General features: G+C 41.8%; 1 protein-coding gene across 4 annotated transcripts in view; it reads right to left on the bottom strand.

The window, feature by feature from the left end:
• SHH2 (DNA-BINDING TRANSCRIPTION FACTOR 2) overlaps positions 1-16,593 on the bottom strand; it is a 59,017-nt gene extending 42,424 nt beyond the window's left edge. The window contains exons 1-2 of one of the 4 annotated variants that reach the window (XM_088965501.1): positions 16,449-16,593; positions 16,193-16,276 (exon numbers count right to left, since the gene is read on the bottom strand). In XM_088965501.1, the coding sequence (XP_088821627.1) occupies positions 16,193-16,246 (54 nt within the window). In that variant the 5' untranslated portion in view covers positions 16,247-16,276; positions 16,449-16,593. The other 3 variants (XM_088965500.1, XM_088965499.1, XM_088965502.1) reach the window with 3 other exon arrangements.
• Between the last annotated feature and the right edge of the window lie 5,309 nt (positions 16,594-21,902).

Here is a 21,902-nt window from a genome sequence, read left to right as displayed (position 1 = left end):
CTCTTGTTGACTCGGCATCTTGGCCCGAAGGCTCTTGTAGTGATTTCGTCCACTTTGCTTGGCGGTTTAGAGGTAGTATCACCTTAAGTTAACGATGTTCCACGCTCGGGGTACCTGTTTTCCTTCTAAGGTTTCGAGCTCATATGCCCCCCCCCGAGCGCTCTCTTTACTTTATAGGGCCCTTCCCAATTTGGTCCAAGTTTGCCCACGCCGGGTTCTGGCATCATAATTTTACGAAGAACCAGGTCGCCGACTTGGAAGCTTCGCTGCTTTGGCGTTGTAGTACCGAGCTACCTGCTGTTGGTAGGCCGCTGTCCGAATGTGTGCGAGGTCTCTTACCTCGTCCAGTAGGTCGAGGTTGGTACGTAACCCATCTCCGTTCGTCTGATCGTCATATGTTTCTAGTCGCAGTGTAGGTACTTTGATTTCCGCCGGGATTACTGCTTCAGTGCCGTAGGTGAGGTTGAAGGGGGTCTCTCCTATGACGGTTTTTTCTATAGTTCGGTGAGCCCATAAAACACTTGGTAGCTCTTCCGCCCATAACCCCTTAGCTCGATCTAGACGTGCTTTTAGTCCGCACAGGATGGCTCTATTCATTACTTTTGTCTGACCGTTTGCCTGCGGGTGCGCGACCGATGTGAAGTTCTGCCGAATCCCCATACTCTGGCACCATTCTTGGAACTTGATATCCTCGAACTGCTTGCCGTTGTCGGAGATTAGTACCCGAGGTAACCCGAAGCGAAATACTACGTTATTCCAAAAGAAGTTCTGTATGTTTCGGGCCGTAACTGTTGCCAGAGGTTCGACTTCTATCCACTTTGTGAAGTAGTCTACTGCCTGTTGCTGGCGGGAATGGCCCAGGAGGTCGATGCCCCACTGTGCAAAGGGCCATGGGCTGACGAGGTATTTGAGGTCGGAAGCGGGCTGATGGTGGATATTGGTGTGCTTCTGACACTTGTCGCATTTTCTGACGAGCTCGATGGCTTCTGCCTTCATCGTTGGCCAGTAGTATCCTTGTCGAAGTGCTTTTTGGGCGAGTGCTCTACCCCCAGGTGTCCGCCGCACAGACCTTTATGAGTGTCGCGAAGTACGAGCTCGGCTTCGGCAGGTCGCAAGCAACGCAAGTAGGAGAGCGTGTAGGACCGTCGGTACAACCGTTCGTCAATTATGACGTATTTGGCTGCCTGGCGCTACACCCTCTTGGCCGCATTGCAGTCTGCAGGGAGGGTTCCATCTAGCAAGAAGCTCACGAGTGGGTCGATCCAGCTCGGCTCTACTTCGAGGACGGAAGCGACCTCCTCTACCCCACCGAGAATACTAGGCCGAGGTAAGTCTTCTATGTACACGGTTCTCATGCTGTTGTGACTTGTGCTAGCTAACCGGGACAGAGCGTCGGCCTCAGTGTTCTCTGACCTCGGGATTTGCCTGATGAAGTGTGATTGGAAGTTGAGCAAGGCCTCTTTTACTTTCGCTACGTATGCGATCATGGAGAGCTCGCGTGCTTCGTACTCGCCCGTAACCTGGTTGACCACGAGCTGGGAATCGCTATAGACGACTATGTGCTTTGCTCTTACCTTTTGCACTAGGTTCAGCCCGGCTATCAGTGCTTCGTATTCTGCCTCGTTGTTAGATGCCGCGAACTCAAAGCGTAGTGCGTATTCCAATTTTGTGCCACTCGGGCCGCATAAGACTATTCCAGCCCCGTTGCCTTGCTGGTTCGAGGAACCATCTACGTGAAGGATCCAAGGCTCCTCATCCCAGTTCGCGCCTGGCCTGACCAGGAGAGGTGCCACACTTGCTGCTACTTCACGGGGTTCAGACTCTATTGGCTTGGGAGCTCTAGGTTCGCCCGAACTAGGGACCTCGGGCTCAACCTGTTGGGCTTCGAGGCTAAAAGTGCACTCGGCGATAAAATATGCTAAGGCTTGAGCCTTAATTGCGGTCCATGGTTTGTATTGGAGATCGTACTCGCTGAGTTCGATGGCCCACTTCGTCAGCCGACCGGAGACCTCGGGCTTCAGCAAGACTTGTCTTAGGGGTTTGTCGATTAAGACGACGACGATGTGAGCTTGGAAGTACGGGCGGAGTTTTCGAGCTGAAATCACCAGTGCGTACGCTATTTTTTCTATCTACGGGTATCTCATCTCTGCTCCCTGCAGAATTTTACTAACGTAATAGACGGGTCGTTGGACCCGATCTACTTCCTTTATTAGTACCGAACTGACCACCTCGTCACTCGCCGAGAGGTACAATTCTAAGACCTCGCCCTCCTCGGGTCTGGCTAAGGTTGGCACAGTGGCGAGGTAGGTTTTTAGCTCGTCGAACGCGAGCTGGCAATCTCGGGTCCATTCGAACCCTTTGCCTTTGATTGCCTTAAAGAAAGGCAGCAGTCTGCCGATTTGGACATGAAGCGGCTCAGAGCGGCTATGCGGCCGTTTAGCCTCTGAACCTCTTTTACTTTCCAGGGTGGTCTCATATCAAGGATGGCCTTTATTTTGTCCAGGTTGGCCTCAATACCGCGCTGGTTGACAATGTACCCTAGGAACTTACCCGAGGTGACACCGAAGACACTTGTTTGGGTTCAATCTCATTCTATATTGACGCAGAATTTGGAAGACGGAATTTAAGTCTTTTAGTAATTCCTGTGAGAACTGTGTTTTGACAACCATGTCGTCTACATAACATTCTATTTTCGTGCCGATTAGGGGCCGAAAAAGCTTATTTACAAGTCTTTGGAAGGTCGCCCCAGCATTCTTTAGTCCGAAGGGCATGACCTTGTAACAGTACAGGCCGAACTCGGTTATGAAGCTGGTTTTTTCTTCATCGGACTGGTCCATCTTGATTTGGTTATAGCCTGAGTATGCGTCCAGGAATCTTAGCAGCTCATGTCCCGAGGTCGCGTCCACTAGGCGGACAATTCGGGGCAGGGGGAAGCAGTCTTTTGGACAAGCTCGGTTCAGGTCAGTGTAGTCGACGCACATGCACCACTTGCCGTTAGCTTTTTTCACCAGCACTGGGTTGGCTACCCAGCTCGGGTAATGAACTTCCCTTATGAAGTCCGTTGCGAGGAGCTTTTCGACTTCTTCGTCAATCGTCCTCCAGCGCTCCGGGGCTAAGTTTCGTTTCTTCTGTCTAATGGGTCTGACTACAGGGTCAGTGTTAAGTTTGTGAGTTATAAGGCTAGGGTCAATACCGGGCATATCCGCCGCGGACCATGCAAAAATATCTAAATTTTGAAGTAAGAAACTCACCAGTTCAGTTTGCAGAGGCTCCTTGACAGAAGCACCGATCTGTAACGTTCGCGCCGGATCCATAGCCGAGGTCGGGACCGCGACTGTTTCCTCAGTGGGCGAAGCTCGCTCCTCGCCCTGCTCCGTAGGCCGCTCCAGTTCGAGGTCGTCGGTTGCCTTGGTCTTTCCCTTTAGGGCGGCAACATAGCATTTGCGGGACTCAAGCTGGTCGCCCCGTGCTACCCCCACACCGAAGTCCGTGGGAACTTCATTGCCAGATAGGTGGAGACCACTGCCCGCAGAACATGCGTAATTGGCCGCCCTATTATGGCACTGTATGGGGAGGGGGTCGCAACCACCAGGAAATCGTGGTTGAGTCTTACCGCACAAGGCCATGTGCCGACTTCCACAGGTACTGTTATCTTCCCCAAGGGCCTGACTTCCTCTCCGCTGAAGCCCACCAGAGGAGTGTGCACGAGCTTCAACTCACTTCTCTGCAACTGTAGTTGGTCGAATGCCGATTTGAAGAGGATGTCCGCCAAACTGCCTGAGTCCACAAGTACGCGCCGGACTTCAAAGTCGTTGATCCTTAGTTTTATGACGAGCGCGCCATCGTGGGGATAGTGAACACCTCGCGTGTCGTCTTCTGTGAAAAAGATCGGTTCTTCCGTCTTTGGCCTCTTTGGAGGGTTCTGCTCCTCTCGGGCCGCCTCGCGAGCTGACGTCCGTGCTGCTGCCGAAGTACAACCTGCTACCACCGAACCGCCCACTATTACGTGGATGGTTCCCCGAACTGGCCTCTCTTCTGGGGGAGGTCACTGCAAGGCTTCGGCCGATCTGATGCTCGACTCGGGGGCATCCTTTCAGTGTTCCCCTTGCCGACCTGCTTTATTATTATTGTCATTATGTACAAAATTTCTCAAGTATCCGCGACGGATGAGTCCCTCTATCTCGTCCCGGAGATTATTACAATGCTCGGTACTATGACCGTGATCTTTATGAAAACTACAGTATAGATTTTTGTTCCTTTCGTTTGGGTTGCTCTTTAGGCGAGGTGGCCACTTTATGTAGGGGGAGTCCTTGATCGTCATCAAGATCTCGGTCCGCCTTGTGTTCAACGGCGTGTAATCCGTCCGAACTGCTAAGGGAGCTCGGGACGACTGGCTTGGCTTCGCCTCTCGAGCCTGGCTTCTTCTATCGCCTGGGTTGGAGAGCTCGCCTTCTCTTTTTCTTTTTTCAAACCCACCGGTTTTTTGGTTGATTTCTTCCTCCGTTCTCATGAACTTGTCCGCGAGCTTGGGGAAATCGGCCACGGTTGCTGGCTGGCTGGCCACCATGTGCCATTTGAATTCTTTGTGCGTTACCCCTCTTTTGGCCACTGCGAGCTGTACCGCGGGGTCTAACCAAGGGATCTGCAAGCATGCTTCATTGAACCGCTTGATGTAGCTCCGGATGGGTTCTCCTTCTCTTTGGATTACCCCGAAGATACTTTCCTCGGTTCTGGGGCACCGCTTCCGGTACTGGGTGCGGACCACCCCCCTGAAGGTGGTGGTGAAGGCCACGCACATGCATGACTCGCTGGCCCTTGCGAGGTGCATTTGTGACTGGAATGCGTCGACATGGTCGTTGGGGTCAAAGGACCCATCATACTTGTCCAAGGATGGAAGTTTGAAGTCTTTGGGCAAGGGGACTGCCAGAAGTTCTTATGAAAGGGGGGAAGGTACCGAGAGAATTGGGAAGGTTTTTACCTCGTCCGAGCTCGTCTCTTCCTTGCCTCTGAGCTCGGGTAGGACACGGGTAGCAGTTCGGCGACTTCGCCAGCGCCTTCTTTGAGCGGGCCTGGTGCTGGCGCTGCTGGCCTCCGTGTTGCCGAGCTCAATGGGCCCGGAATGCTGGCATGCTGCTAGGGCACTGAACCGGTTCTCCGTGAGTGGGAACTCGGGCTTGGAGCGCCGAGGTGACATTGTGGGCGAGGCTCCTGACCCACCTGCGAGCTGCGAGGCGGGGGCGATTTTTCTTTGCTTTTGGCATGGGGATGAGGCCTGGCTATTAGGGGGGTTCTGGGGTTGGGAAGCTTCTCCTTAGTGAGGTCGTCCACCTTGAGGGGAGGCCTTAACCAGCTTCGAAACAGGGTGCCGGGGGGGGAGCAGTGACTGGTTTAGGTGTAGCTGAGGGAACTGCTGCTGGTAATGGTGCTGGGAGAGGTGGTGCAGTACCTGGTGTTGCTGGAGTTGGTGCTGCTGGAATTGTTGCATTTGGGCTTGCATTGCCTGCATGCATTGCATTAGATCGTCCAGCTAGTTCTGGTGGGTTGCCAGTGGGACAACATTTGGTTCAGCGAAGTTCGTTTCAATAGGGAATGGAAGAGGGATGTTCAACGAAGGAGGGTTCAGGGGCGCCACTGCTTATGGCACATTCAAACCGGGGATCCCATCCACTGAAAGAGGGATGGTGAACTGCCCAATGCACACCACGGGAACATGGAGTTACTCTCCGGTGGTGGCCGTTTCTATTCCACGTCCGGCACTGTTGGAAGAGGCCATGGGTGTTGGACTTTTTGAAAGAAGGGGTATGTAAGAGAGATTTAGAGGGAGGCTTTTAGAAGCGTTCCCACAGACGGCGCCAATTGATGGAGCGCAATCCGACCGGTCTTAGCTGTCAATGATTTCGCCTCTGACTGGAGCGACGGGGAGCCTTGTGTCAGTCATGGTACGGTTTGTTTGGTTTTGGCGTCCTGGGGCGATGTGGTGGAGTGGTGAGCGAGGCGAAGTCTTGAGTTCGGAGGTATGTCCTGTATTGCTATAGGGCAAGCCATTTCGGCGAGGTGTGCCCTGAACTACTACAAGGCAGGCCAATTCGGCGAGGTGCGTCCCAAACTTCTATAAGGCAGGCCAGTTCGGCGAGGTGTGTCCCAAACTGCTATAAGGCAGACCAATTTGGCGAGGTGTGCCGAACAGTTACATGCAGGTCAGTTCGGGTTACTGTCTGGCTTGGGGCCGAAGGGAGAGTTCGGGCTCCTAGTAGGGAGTTCGGACCGCTGGTAGGGGAGTTCGGTCCGCTAGTTTCTCCCCTTGGTGCTTGCGCCTTAGGCGTGCTTTTGTGCCGAGCTATTGCCTTTGCCACGTGTTGCGTAACTGTGAGGTCGGGCCAAATCTTCCTTCATCAATAATGAACCATCCTTTCCCATTACTCCTCAACTCAACTTCATACCTTTTTCCTTAAAACCTCCAAAAGAGTTTCTCCATCCTGCTGTCCTGATGGAGTTGAGTACTCCTTAAATAAACCCTTTCAACCACAGCACAGCTCCCTCATGTAATAGAATCATCACCTTCCTATCCCCACTGATTTTTAGCAAGTTTCTACCTCTGGCCCTTCCAAGTTCAAACAAGTTTTTTGCTTGGATGTTCAATTCAAATTTCCACCTGTTCACCGCCTAGAATGCTTCGTCACTTCACCCTTTCTCCATCACCCTTTTTCTTAGTGTTTTGACCACGTAATCTGTAGAACTTTCTGCAACACCATGTGAAGGACAATTGATAGTTTATGTGTTTTGCACAGGTCTTAATCAAATAATTGGAAATTTTGTTGTTTGTTCATGTTATTTTATTTATTTATTACTTCTATAAAACAATAAATAATAGGAAATTAGATGCAAGTTCTAAACCCAACCCGCCCTACCCTTGAATGCAGAGAGGGTAGGGTCAAGGAGGGTTTTGCATTTTCATGTGCAACCCACTACAAGTTCTGGGGTGGGTACAGGTTGGGAGGTTTAGGGAGGCGGTAGGGTCTAGAATTTACAAAACCCTCCCCAAACCCGCCCCTGTTGCCATCCCTAGCCATAACCTGTCTCTTTCTAGGGGCAATCACCAAGGCCACTTATCAGAGCAGTATTTCCATGAACCAAGTTCCCTATTTCCAAACCTCCCTGTTCCCAAGATTTACAAACCATGCCCCATTTCACCAAGTAGCCCTTTCTATCCTCCCCCAGTTCCCATAGAAAATCCATCATAAATTTCTCTATCTTCCTCACCACCTTTGTCAAGATACAATAGCCAAACAGCTTTAATCCTTCAACTAAAGCCAAAAGTTCAGCCCTTAATGGGTACCTTGACCCACCAGGCCTGGATAACTTAGAATTATATTGCCATCAGTGATTTAAAGGGCACGCCTAGACACACAGGCAAGGCACATTCCAGGGTATGCGCTACGCCTAGGTCCTTGGCCAGCCCTTTCAAAAGGCGCACGAGGCATGCGCCTAGGCATGCGCCTAGGCATGCTTCTTTTGAAAATTTCACGCTTTTGCTTTTTTCGAACCTAGCAACTGGGCCCCCAAACCCCCATGCCACACTACACTCCGAGAATCCCCTATTTGCTAATGTTGTTCATTCATCCTACTAAAATATCTTCTTAAAAAGCAATTAAAATTATAAAACTGTGGGAAGTAAGAATTAAACACCCTAACATGGACTTGTTTGGGCTTGCCTCAAGGGGCATGGAACAAAGGCAGCTCGTAAAATCAGGAATGTAATATGTCTTACATCACATTAGCTACTTGAAGTAATGCAATCGAGGAAAAAAGAGATCGTGGGTTTTACATGCTTGAAAATGTTTTATATGTTTAATTTTATTTTTAAATTTTCATTTGAGTATGCTTTAAATGTTTTGTTTATGGATTTTAATTTAAGATAATAGGCTTTTTAAAACATTTATTTTAAAATTTAAGTTTGTATTTTTTTATTAATATTATGTTTAATATATTTTTGCATTTTTTGAATTTTCTGACTTTTTTATTTTTAGCTTTTTTTTTGTATTTTTCCGCCTTGCTTGAAAAAGGCCCATGCCTCGCCTTCCTTGGGCACAAATTGGTCTCTGCACCTTTTTTGCGCCTTGCGCTTTTAAAACACTGATTGCCACAACAATCTCAATGTATTGGACATCAGTTAATTCTCAATGTTATAGACCTATCACCAACTAGGTTAAACTAATTGTAATAAACTAAAGCATAAAAAATCTGTCCTAGTTTCAAAAGTAAAACGGAAAAGGAAAAACACTTAAAACTAGGGAGGACATCTATGAAACTGAAATTCCTAATGTATTAGACATCAGTTCAATTCTCAATGTTACAAACCTGTTTGAGTTACAGAGCAATTCAATGGTAAACACATAAGATAAAAATAGGGTTGTCTGAGACTTGAAGGATCATATCCCAAAAGTGGAATAAGTCACTGACATATTCAGCAAAATAGTAGCCGCCAATTTCATCAATAACATGGTTAGAGAGCCTAAGAGTCATAGATGTTCATGAGATTCTCATACAATTGCAGAGAATTAAACACAGAATCAAAGAGTCTATATTAGTTACCTTTTTTATCAGTAAAGGTAGATTTTATTAAACTTGGGGTTACAAATAATTGGGTAAGTTACTCGCAACCATAGAATAATAATCAAATACAACTAGAACTGCAGCCCCCAAACCCAGCCTTACAATTTAGCCCAGAATAATTGCTGCCTATTTTCCCCCTGTTTAGCTAAAGCATCTGCCATGCCATTTGCAGTTCTTCTCACCCATTTAAAAGTAAGATTTAATTCCCTTGTGAAGCTTTCAATTTTCCTGATCCTATGCCTGTAAACCCAAGGATTTTGACTGTGAAACTTTGTCCAGGAAATAATCACTTGAGAGTCCTTTCTTTTAAGCAGTTGCACGAGTGATGCACTTACATTGCAGAAATTCAGTCCCATACAACTCCTTTCTTTTAACTCTCTTTTTCTCCTTTCTTTTTATTTACATATTAAAGAGTGGTTACAGTTTTTATGAGTTTCAGGGAAAATTTTCATTACCAATTTGAGTCCAAAGTTACTGAAACAAGTATTCCTTGTAATCCAAAGAAATTCCAGGATATGTTCTCTTTGAGATGCATTACCCACTTTTATGAGGGAACCTCCATATGTAATTATGTATATACAACAAAGTTAAACTTTGATAGGAATTTGATCAGAATCCCAGGTCCATGGAGAACAATTGGTGCTTTGGGGGTTAGAAAATGGCAAGTGATACATGATTTCTCTGGCCCAATTGATGAGTTTAACACAAACAAGGATAAAACTACAGCTGTCTTTTGCATAATACAATAGGACAAGGAAAATGATGCATCAAATCCTTTCCTGAGCATCTTGGACCCTCCAATGTTGGAGATACCATAGAAGAGTTTACCATTGAAGGGCGGGGAGCCTGTTCTTTTTACCGAGCCTAACATCAATATTTCTTTGTCTTCTCTTTGGTATTGGTTGGAAAATGTGTTTATGGGAGACCTTCCCTGGTGGAGCCTTAGGATTTGGATTCGTGAAGCCTTTACCATTAAAAAAAATGAAGAATAAAAGAGAAGGATTTCATTAAACGCAAAACAAAGTACAACGGGAAAGTGATAAGGAATCACCCAAGAGAAGAACAAAAGACCAAACCTACAAATCAAACTGCAAAACCACACACCCCCAATACAAGAACCATTCAAAACATCATCATTCCAAAAAAAAATACAAAACAAACCTTCAACTAAAAAAAACTCAGACCCCCTAACAAGCACCTTAATCCTCCCCTTAAAACACTTCCTCCTGCCTTAAATCATCCTCATTCCAGTTTTCTCCACCTTCTCCTGCTAAGAGATACCTTGCCCTCTCTTCCCTCATTCTTTTTGCAAATACAACAACTTTTCTAGCACACTCCTCTCCTCCCCAGAAAACAAACCGAGCCCCTTACCCACCTCAACATTTCTGTTAGGGAGGTCTTCAATGGGCATACTTCCTTGCCTTAACGGCTTATCAAATAGAAACAAAGCCTGTGTACCTCCTTCTCAAAGTTGAGCCTATCCTCCTTCCTTCTCAGAATTGATAGCCCCTGCCAGCTTTTTTGTTTACAAAGAAACTTGATCCCCCGCACAGCTTGTCTCAGACACCGGCACCTTTGGCTTCCTTCCTCTTCTCCTAAATATCCTTTTGTACCTGTTTGTAGGCCCTGCCCCCACAACACCATCCCTCAACTGCAAAAACACCTTAGTAACATGCACAATATGAGAGAAACTTGAGCCTCGAGGATTCTTAACATCCATGTCAACATCGACTCTATTAGCAATCTCCTCGATCTTAACCACCTTCCTTCTACGGCCCAAGTCAACTCCTATCCTACCAATCATCACTTCCTCGACTTCGGCTAGAGATAGACATGAATCAAATGCCCGAGTCTGATGTTCAACCTCCAAGTTCTCCACAGATTCCTTTTCAACCACTTCATTAATAACCTCAAACCTGCCCGCCTGCTCTTTTCTCCAAACCAGCCATCACATCACCTGAAAGAATCCATGTGCCATTATCCAAAGACATGTCCAAGTTGCAAACCTCCACCTGAGCCAACCCCCCTTTCCTCTGTTCTTATTTATTTTTGAAGAAGAAAGAATTTTTTTGTTAATAAGAAAAAGAGGTATAAGTTAAGAGGTGAGAAGATGGCACCTCACCAATACAAAACAACTAAGGACCAGAAAAGACAAAATGTTCACTATTACAGTTCTGAATTTCAAGAACATTCATAAAAATTCTCCACCAAGTCTGATCTGCTAATTTGTACAAATTCAGGGAGCACCAAAACACAATCCGACACAAATTGCCCAACCAAGGCCACCAGTAGCTCAATGTTTTTAGACTTGTTTTCAAACAATCTCCTGTTCCTTTCATTCCAGATAACCCAATACACAGCAAATGGGATACAACTCCAAACTATCCTTGCTTTCCTGCTTACATTGAACCTTGGCCATGAAGAGAACAATTCAGCTAATGTCCTTGGCTGGAAAACACTAATCCCAAAAAGGATAGAATATAATTTCCATAAAAAAATTGCAAACTTGCATGAGTAGAACAAGAAGCAAATGGACCCCCTCTCCTGAACAGCAAAGGTAACAGTAGCTTGCCAAGTTGAAACCCCTTCTTTTTAAGTGGTTCGAAGTTAGAATACTGTCCAAGGCTACCAACAATGTAAAAGCTTCCACTCTAGGAGGAACCAGACTACCCCAAACTGCTTCTACCTGACCTGAATCCAGCTGATCTTTGACTAAATCCAGATAGAAAGACTTCACTATAAACTTTCCATCCCTACACTCTTTCCACCATAGACCATCCCTTGAAGAAGCTGAAACCTCTATTTGTTGTATCTTTTCTAGTAGAAGAATTCTTTCCTCTCTTCTTCCACTCTTACACCTTCATCCCTCTCACCCGATTAAGTCACTAGGCCCCTCACCTCCCCGCTCCTGCCCTTCCTCAACCTCTTCCCCCTCTCCCCCAAACTCTCCAGTTTTCCAAACTAAAAAAAATTGACCTGCTTCACCCTTTCATAGTCATTCCCTCCACTTTAAGTTTCTTGGGCTTGAATCGCTTGACTGGAGCCAACCTTCTTTAGTTCTCCATATACAACTGTTCCCTGGGTATTCGCCTCCATCGATACAGCTTCACCTTTCCTCCCTCACCACCATCCACCAATCACTCAAGCCACTGGACTTCCTTTAGTACTTAAGAAGCCATTGTCAGCCTTCTGACCTCTTGTTCTCATCCCAAACACTTCCTGGTCCCCTTTCTTGTTTCATGTTCTGAAATAGATTCCAGGATTAGAGCTCGGCTGCGAGCCTATTGTTGTGCCTGTTTGGATCAATTTTCCTATGCTTTCTATTAGTCTATACAACAAAATGCTTTTAAAATCCACTGCATAGGTTGTAGGACAAGTGCTGAAGCTAGATAATGCCAAGGTTTGCATAGAGCAGGATTTGTTAAAGGAATTCCCTTCACGTGTTTGGATTGGGATGGTAAAAGAGATAAAGAGGATTTTTGGGAAAAGATCAAATAAGAGAACCTGCCTCTCTACAGCACCTATTGCTCAAGGTTCAAATTTTCGTCATGTTTTTTTTATCAATAAAAATTGTCACTTTTCAGCCTGTATCAGTCGATACATATCGTACCAGTGGGCCACAGATACATAAAACAGGGTTGTTTTGGGGTTTTGTCCTTTTTCAAGGGTAAATCGGCCTAAGACCTATCCCCTGTCATGGTTTTCAAAAAACAAAACAAAAAACAAAAAAAAGGTAGTGCAAGATTCAAAGTACTGGTACACCTCTTGCATCATATTAGGGTGTATCGATACTTTGGACCTTGCTATTGCTATAAGCATGGACATGAAAAGGCAGATTGCAGGCTGAGTTGAAGAAAAAGGATTCAAAGGATCAGAAAGATCCAAAGGAGAAATTAAAGGTTGTAGAGGACGAAATAAAGGAAAAAAGGAATGAAGTGAAGGAGGCCTCAAATAGAGCAAAGGGAATCTGCTAAAGATGAAATAGGCATTCATGAAATAGGGAGGGAATCCCTCATTGGAGTAATCATTGATTCAGCAAAGAAGATTGTCAAGAAGGTTATCGAGAACAAGTCTGAAGCGGCAACAAATACAACAAACGGGTATTGCCAAATAGTTGAAGAAGTTACCCCTTCAGCAACTGATCAACCAATTAGGGATGTAAACATCAGGATTTATCTTTGCAAGTCCCTATGCAATGGAACAAGAGGATGGAGTTAATGGTATTCGACAAAATGCCAATATGGAATGCTGTCAAGCAATGGTTGGGATGCGGGCTGTTTGCACAGAGCTACTTTGGCTGCTCCCTGGAAGGCCATCCATGGCATTCTTCCTTTGTCCCTTCCTCACATCAGGTATGATTGGTTTTGGGTCAAAAAATCAGATTTTGGGAGGACATTTGGATTGGGGATTCCCGGTTCCCCCTGTCCGAAGTGTTCCCTTCCCTTTTTGCTCTTTCCAGTCTTAAAGGAAAACCCATTAGCGATTTTATTAGCTCTTCCTCTTCACCTACAAACTTGAATTGGAATCTAGGTTTTGTTGGAAATCTGAGAGAATCTGTACTGTCTAGTGTCTCGTCTCCACTTTGATTAACTTGTTGAATGCAGTGGTGTTGGGGGACAGTGGCTCAGACTCTAGAGTTTGGGCACTTAATCAATCTGGGTCCTTCTCTTGCAAATCCTTCTTGAACTCTCTTGTTGCCACATCCTCCTCTCATTCTTTCCCTGTCAAGTAGATTTGGCTTCGCCTCTTTCCTCCTAAAGTCGGTGTTTTCTGTTGGGAAGTGTTCCATGGCTCTGTCAATACCTGTGATTTGCTTCAAAGAAAAAGGCCAAATTGGTGCTTGTCCCCAAATTGGTGCTCCTTATGTAATCTAGATGGTGGGATTGCTTTTAATCGTTTAATTTCATGTCCCTCTGCTAACTTCATTTGGGAATGGTTTTCGTCTCTGTTTGGTTGTAGATGGATTCCTCCTGCTAATTTGGAAAGCCTGTTTAGGTCTCACTCCTTCAGGTGTTCTAAAAGGAGAGGCAGAATCATGGGAAGATGCACTAGAGCAATAGTTGTTTGGACAATTTGGGAAGAAATAAATTTGAGGATCTTTGATGACAAAGAAAGAAGCAAAGAAGTTGTAATTGAAGTGATAACTCGAAGGGTGGCGCATTGGATGAAAACACTAAATTTATTTGTTGATTTTAAGACAAAAGACTTTTTCAGGTCTTGGGGAACAATTGCAAACATTGCAACTAGGAAAACTATTGTGATTGCATCATGGTCCCCTCTGGATGTTGGGTGGAAGAAACTAAATTTTGATGGGAAATGTTTGGGAAATCCAGGACCATCGGCATTGGTGGGGTAATAAGGGTTGAGGATGGAAATATGCTAGCCATGTTCTCGGGTCCTATTCAGCAAGGTGATGATGTAATGAGCTCAGGAATGAAGGCAGCAGTGTTTGGTGTTGAAAAATCCAAAGAAATGGGGATTGATAGGTTGGTTGTTGAAGGGGACTAAAAAAACTATGGTAAACTGGCTAAAGAAAGGGGAGGGAATAATTTGGCAGTTAAGGAATGAATTAAGGCACTTCAAACATTCCTCTAGGTAGTAGAATGCCTAGAGGAATGTTTTAAAACGCAGAGACATGACGTGAGGCATTCCACTACCTAGAGGCGTGAGGCATAGTTCAAAACGTAAGAGGCATTCCCATGGTTTTCTTCTTTTTCTTTCCCTTCTCTTTCCTTTCCTTTTTTTTTCTTTTTTTCTTTCTTTTCCTTTTTTTTGTCTTTTTATGTGAGGCGTGAGGCATAGTTCAAAACGTAAGAGGCATTCCCATGGTTTTCTTCTTTTTCTTTCCCTTCTCTTTCCTTTCCTTTTTTTTTCTTTTTTTCTTTCTTTTCCTTTTTTTTGTCTTTTTATGTGAGGTGTTCATGAGGTGCATGAGGCATACACCTCTAGCACACCTCATGAAAAAAGCATATGAGGCGTACACCTCTTGCACCTGAAGTGTACGCCTCAGAAACTCTCTTAATCTATTTAAAGGGATAGAAGAGCTCGGGGTAGACCAAAAGGTATATGGGTAAAAGTAGTAAAAAAAGATTTAAGCACTAATATTTAATAGTTATATCTTTAAATAGATTAAAAAGAAAATTCTATAAAACAGTTGTGAGGCCATCTATGTTGTATGGAGCAGACGCTGGGAAGCCAAGAAATAACATGTCTAGAAAATGAATGTGGCAAAAATGTGAATGCTAAGATGGATGAGTGGAAAAACAAGAAAGGATAGGATTAGGAATGAAGTTATCAGTAGGAACCTAGGAGTAGCTCCAAATCCAATAGGTGATAAAATAAGAGAGAGTAGACTAAGATGGTTTGGACTTTGGAGACGGAGACATGCATAGAAGACCACCAACTACGCCAGCTAAAAGAAGTGATTCGTTACACATTGAAAGGGACAGAAGAGCTCGGGCTAGACCAAAAGGTGTATGGGTAGAAGTAGTAAGAAAAGATTTAAGCACTAATATGTAACAGTTATAATTTTAAATAGAACGGATTAGCAAAACAGGATTCATGTAGCCAACCCCATATAGTTGGGATAAGGCATGGATGATGATGTGCCTAAGATTTCTTTTTCTTTACCCTTTAGTTTTCCTTTTCTTTTCCTTACAAATGTGCCCAAAATATTTACTCTCCCGTGACCCTACCCCTTTGCTTAAGTATTTTTGTCTAGCAATGATTTAGGAGAAAAGTCCCTTGAGAAAATTAAAAGAAAACCGGTAGTTATGGGGATAAACCATAAGATTCATGAATTCGACCATATATTCAACAAATTATCAATTGATACTTTTCAGAAAAGGATTCAGTTATATGATTTCAATCAAAAAACCTTGGGATATGTGATTTGAATGATTGAATCATGAATGTTATCATAGATCCAAAGATTTTAACCACTATGGTCATATCAAAAATACCAAAACCTCAGAAAAGAGCAACTCAAAACCAGCAAATCCAGGAAAAAAAAAAAAAAACAGAAATGAGAACAAAAACGAAGAAAGTCATCAGATGACAATGAGTCCACAATGACTTAGTCCTACAAAATGGCATAACCATAGCTCCAGTAAAGGCGCCCACTTAAATTTTTCAAACTTCACCCAACTCTAATAACGATAACATGAATCAGTATAACGGTTAACTCTCCTTCATTTTCATTTTCTTCTTTCCTTCATTTTCCTTCTCCGCTTTTTAGTTTAGTTGGCGTGATGCTGGCAATATGAAGTCCACCAGGCTATATTACCTCTCCTGTTCTCTCTGTAAGACTCCTTTGTTCTATTAAAATTAGTTTTAGGGGGAGAGAGAGAAATTAAATGGGGAAGGTGAGTAGAGGCAGCGCATACAACCTTCAAACATAGACCTAAATAACCTCAAGCCCAAAGTACAACAAAGCAGCCGGATGATCAAAATAAACAGTTATTACTAAAAGTACCAAAATTTTAATCTGAAAACACAGCAACCCATCTGGGATTTTCGATGTTACGATAAGAACCAAGCCCCACAAAAGAGGAAGAAAACAAGCATGAGAAATCCTTACCTCCTTCGGTGTAAAACGAAAAGCCGGGGCTCCGCTCTGTGGAGGTCGACCCATCAGATCTCTTAACGCTTCCTTAGGAAAAATCTGTACAAATTCCTTTATCAATTTCTGTCTGTTCAAAACGCAGCAACTTAATGGGCATACGATGTTTGAGAAAATTACAGGCAGAGAAAGCTATCACAGTTGATGCGTCAAATGGCACCAAACTCTGTTAAGTAAGAAGAGAGAAGGGGAGAGAAGAGGCGAAAAGGGTGACCTTCTTAACTTATGGGCTTATGGTGGGCCTCCTAGTCGTATCCGCCCGTCTCACGAGCTCGAACCTTATGTCTCCAGAGGACGGCTTACGCGATTTTACTGTCGCACGCGAGAGTTTTTGTAACGTTGGCCATTATTATTTTGATGGTTCCGTTGAGATTTTTGACAATCATAAAAAGCTCCTCTAACGTTTCTTTTTCATAAAAATCTCCTTATAATTTTGAAAAAACTTTAGTTACCTCCCTTCTATTATACGGACAATGTAAAATGTTGGCTAATGATGGACATTTACTTTTACCCCTGTTACATGAGAGGTTTTTGTAGTTTTTTTTTATATTACATGAGAGGTTTTTGTTAAAAAAAAAAAAACTTTAAGAGAGGTCATTATGATTGTCATAAACGTTTTACCCCTATCACTAATATGTAGCTACTACCACTTTGAATAAGGTGCTGCACAATCCCTCATCCTCTTAACCCCTTCCCCCCTCCAACCCAACCCTGACTCGGCAGGGGGATTTAATCTCAAATCTCTACTACAATATGTCAAAGAGTCAACCAATTAAGCCACAATTAGTTGGTGAAAAAGGTGAGCCCAATTCTCCAACATTTTCCTTGTTTTCTTTTGCTTTTACGTAAATTACAAATTATCACCCTTGTTTTCTTTTCATGTGGGACTAATTTTTGTGGCAAATAGAAGTTCTAGAGGTTAAAGTGCCACTACCCCCAAAGTAGAAGGTGGTAATTTTTAATTTATCCTTTTTTTGGGGGAAAATACCTCACACTTATGAGTAACATATACACTAGGAATAGAGGTGTAAAGTGGGCCATGCCAGGCCATGCCAGGCCGGCACACCATAGCCCGTGGGTGGCCCATGCAAAGTGTGGAACGTGACACCCTCTCTAGTAAAAATTTTGGGGGTTGGCCCAACGCGGCCCACGGCCCAGGCCCATGTTGTGCCATGTTGTGCCGTGGGCCAAGCTAACCCATAGGCCGAGCCTTGGGCCAGGTCAAGCCGTGCATCGGGCCAAATCTATTTATTTAAAAAAGTTGATAAAAAACTTAAAATTTTAATTTTATATGAATTTTGTGCATAAAATTGCTTATATATGCAATAATTAAATGAATTAGTATAATAAATTTAAAAATATTTATTTATTTTATTAATATATTGTATACTATATATTATTATATAATTATATTATATAACTATATATAAAAAATATATAAATACATATAAAATATATATGTGGGTAGTGTCGGGCCGTGATGGGCCGAGCTGCAAGCTAGGTCATGCCGGCCCATGGTCTACTAGCAGCACGGCCCGCTTGGTCGTGTCGGGCCATGGACCTAAAACCTCAGGCCTAGGCCCGCATGGCCGTGCCGAGCCAATCCAAATTCATGCTGGGCCGCGAACGGCATGGCCCGATTTACACCTCTAACTAGGAACATTATGCAACATGAAATGAAATTAATTGTTTCTCATGACAAAAAAACAATTAAAAACATTTGCTTGGTTGTGTGTGTTTTTTTTCTTTTTATTTTGGTTTTCAAAATTGGAGCCACAAAGGCAAAAGCATGTTCTTGAATTTTTTGTTTCAAAACCATGTTTTCACGAAGATATTTAATATCATGTTCCATAAATCATATAATTCCTATACTTCAAAAATTGTCTTTGTTTTCAAAACCATTATTAAATGGTTCCAAATACATATATTGTTTTTTAAAACAAAACCAACTTGTTTTGGCCTTTCAAAATCAGAGTCCAACAACTTTTTTCAGTGATTTAGCAATTAAAAAACAGCATTCATGTTGTAGAGTCCAAGAACCCGTATTACCATTAAGGCATTATCATATATAATTTAAAATACCAACTTTACCTTATGCTTGTTGACCCCATATTTTGATGATAGCAAATTCATTGAGAATACTAATGGCATGATTAAGTGTGCAATAAGCTTTATTAAACTTCTTTGTGCTAAAAATATATGCTACTAAAGATGATAAAATGAAATCTTTGCCAACTACCCGAGCTTCATGATCTCTACACCATTAGGAACTTAAATGATTTTGGAGTTGCTCAAAGATCATCTGCTAAAACAACTCATTAAGAAAAAAAAACTACATCAAGTTGTGTTTAAATTGTGTCTATCTTTTAGGATCTTGATGTAATCTATTGTATATGATGCACTTTTTTGATTGTCAACAAGATTAAACTCATTATAGGCAAATTTAGAGACGAGGTTAGTAAAGGTTTGGTTTCTAAGCTTTTTCTAAACTTAAACAAGTGATTGTAATCGAAATATATATATATATATATATATATATATATATATATATATATATATTGAAAACTAATGGAAGAGATCCCAAATATTTAAAATAAGAATTTTTGAGGTTTCTGAGTGTGGGTTGTTTGTTAGGCAAGATTACCGAGCTTAATAGAGTATTTGACTACTTAGAAATGCATAGTCGATTAACTATGACAGTTGAGGCAAGTTTATCGTAACTATGAGACATTGTCGACTACCCCAAAATATATAGTCGATTAATTGTAACAATTGAGGCATAAAATTCTAAGACTACGAGATATAATCAACTACAACAAAAGGCATAATCTATTAATTGTAGTCAAGGCATGAATATGCCATGTCTAAAAAGACTAGTTAGCTACCCAAAAAAACACAATTGGCTTTGTATAGCTGTTTTTCGAAGAGATCAATTTATTAAGAGTTGTTTTTGAAGAGATCTTTGGACTTCAATAGTTTGAGAGGTGAGTAAAACTAAGAATCCTTTGGACTTGTACAATCTCACCCATCTATTGTAAATCCCTTCTGTGAACTAAGCACCTATACAGAAACTCTTGCAACTTAGTTTATACTTGTAATTGTTACATTTGCCTACTTAAAGATCTCTCTTGTTGTAAACTTGTTATTATACCAGAAAAGAAATATCTATAAGTAGGTAGGTGTTCAAAGCTTTTAAACACCATCAAAATCTTATCGGCACCTTTTGTTAAGCCCAACTACAAGGTCATGCACCCAAAAAGGCCTATTGGTTAGGTCTTGTTGGCACCCATAAAGGCCAACTGAAAATTCTTAGTGGTGGTTTGAGGTAGAGGATGTGCGGAAAGTTGGTTGAACCTCTATAAAAATCTTGTGTGCCATGTGTGTGTTTATTTTCTTCAAGTTTTGCAGTTTGTTTATTTGCTAACTTTGCTAACATCTTCAAATAACTTTAATGACTTGAATCTTTGTGATTTTACAAACATTTATCTTATTTTGTTTTTCTTTCTTTATATCTACAAGATATAAGATCTCTTTAGTGCAACTACTAAGCTACTAACCCTATTAAATTTTATTAACTTTAACAACTCTGTGGTTCAATAGCTTCGGCTTCATTTGCTAACCATTTACTTCTAACTGCTTTGTTTCTACTTTTACATTTACAATTGTCTACTTTCACTACACATTTATCATTCAACTGTATTTATTTTTCTATAGTTAGATCTGTCCTTGAGGTTTTGATAGCAATTTAACAAACTACATGAATCTCGAGTCTATTATACTTTGATAGTTGGTCGTTATCATAGCTATCATCTTGTAGCTGGTCCATTTCTCAGCTACCTATTAGAAGTTGGTCCTCTCTCTCGAGCTACTATTTCAGGCACACACCACTAGTGTAGATACCATTTACTTTTATTGTCTATTACTTTAAATTGCCCATTTAAATTTCTAAAATTATTTACTTTTAGTATTTATATTTATCAGTTTGTTTGTTGTACCACTAACCTCATAGTAGGCTACAATATTTATTTGATTCATATACTTTCAGTTGTTATCATCTTATTGTTTATATCTATTTAACTATTAATTCTTGCAACTCCTACTATCATTTTGTTCATTTGTTTTGTAGTTACAACTCTTGTTTCAACAATTATGTTAATCATTGAAAGTAACATCTTGATTAATTGTTAAACTAATTAACAAACTAAGCCTTTATTCCGCTACATCTTGGATTTGATTATCAAGAAGGCTTAGCTTTAGTTTTAGAGGAAGAGTTGGCTTGACTTGTTAATAGTCAAAGAAGTTTTAAAGATCTACCTAATTCACCCCCTTTTGGGTAAGGCCATTGGTCCCAACAACTTTCAAAAGAGTAATTCTCTCTACTTTTCTATTAAAAGTAAGGTAAAAAGGCTAAAGTGAAATAAAGAGAAGGAAACCTAATTCTTTTGTGGGTATTTTAGTAAATATATATCTAAATGAAGATGGTTAAAGGTAAATCTAGGTTTTGAAAATTTTGAATGGTAAATTTTTTATTACCACCCTATACTTGGGGTAGTGATAGTTTCTCCCTAAACTTTTATTTGCACAAAACCCCCTTTAACTTTTAGACTCCAATATGTCACCTTACCATTAATTGGATTAGTTGAAGAAGTTAATTTACTAAAATGCCCTTTCAAGATTCATATTAACAAAAAGATAGCATTTCAAAATGACAAAAATGGATAGGACAAAGCACATTATCTCTTTCTAACCCACTTTGGATGAGAAAGAAAAAAAAACATAAATAAAGAGTCTATACAAATATGCAAGAGAAAAAAAAAATGGTCCCACAAATTAAAGAAATGATAGTTTTGGGATTTAGAATTGTTTAACAAACACAAGGTAGTCACATGAGAATCTTTTTGGAATTAATGGACAAAATGCTAATGGAGGGGCAAAATATTGGAATCTAAAAGTTTGGGATCTTCATCACAAATGAAAGTTTAAGGAACTAAATGTCACTACCCCCAAAGTATAAGGTGATAATTTTAATTTGCTCAAAATTTAATGCATTATATAAGCATTTTCTGTCTACAAAGCTAACATAAGGGAGGTATTTGTTCATTTTTCAAAACTATTAGGGAGGTTATCGTTAGATTCATAAAGCAAGGGAGGCTTATAAGATTGTCAAAAAACTCAAGGAAATGTTTACAATTTTCCCTTTTAAATAAAAATATCCAATATGGGAAGGTTTCTTAAAATTACTACACACTTACCACAAACTATTGATAATTACAAATATTATCACTTATATACTTAATAATCACACTTTTAATTTTGTCAACCATATGATGCCCTCAAACTACTTTAAGGGCCAATCAAAAGATCAAAAGCAAAGAAAAGAATCTCTATAGGGACCAAATTGCTCTTTTTGATATATTATTTGGACATTTTAAATTGATAATTACATCTTCAATTTACATGTACTTGTTTACGGGACATTTAGCCCAAGCAAATGACATTAAAGCCAACTAGGATGAAGCTTTCAGACTTCTTTTGGATTTTGGTATCATAGATTAAAAATGAAAGAATGGGGTGACATTGGCAATATAAAAACTATGTATGGTTGGCATTTGGAAATATATAAATTGAATACATTTGGTATTTGAAAATAGGGTAAATTTCTTAAAAT

The sequence above is a fragment of the Nelumbo lutea genome, chromosome 1 (genome assembly GCF_056320005.1).
Source record: "Nelumbo lutea isolate HS-2025 chromosome 1, American lotus-T2T, whole genome shotgun sequence".
NCBI lineage: Eukaryota > Viridiplantae > Streptophyta > Magnoliopsida > Proteales > Nelumbonaceae > Nelumbo > Nelumbo lutea.
Note: the sequence above shows the minus strand (reverse complement) of the source record. Positions and strands in the feature narration are given on the sequence as shown.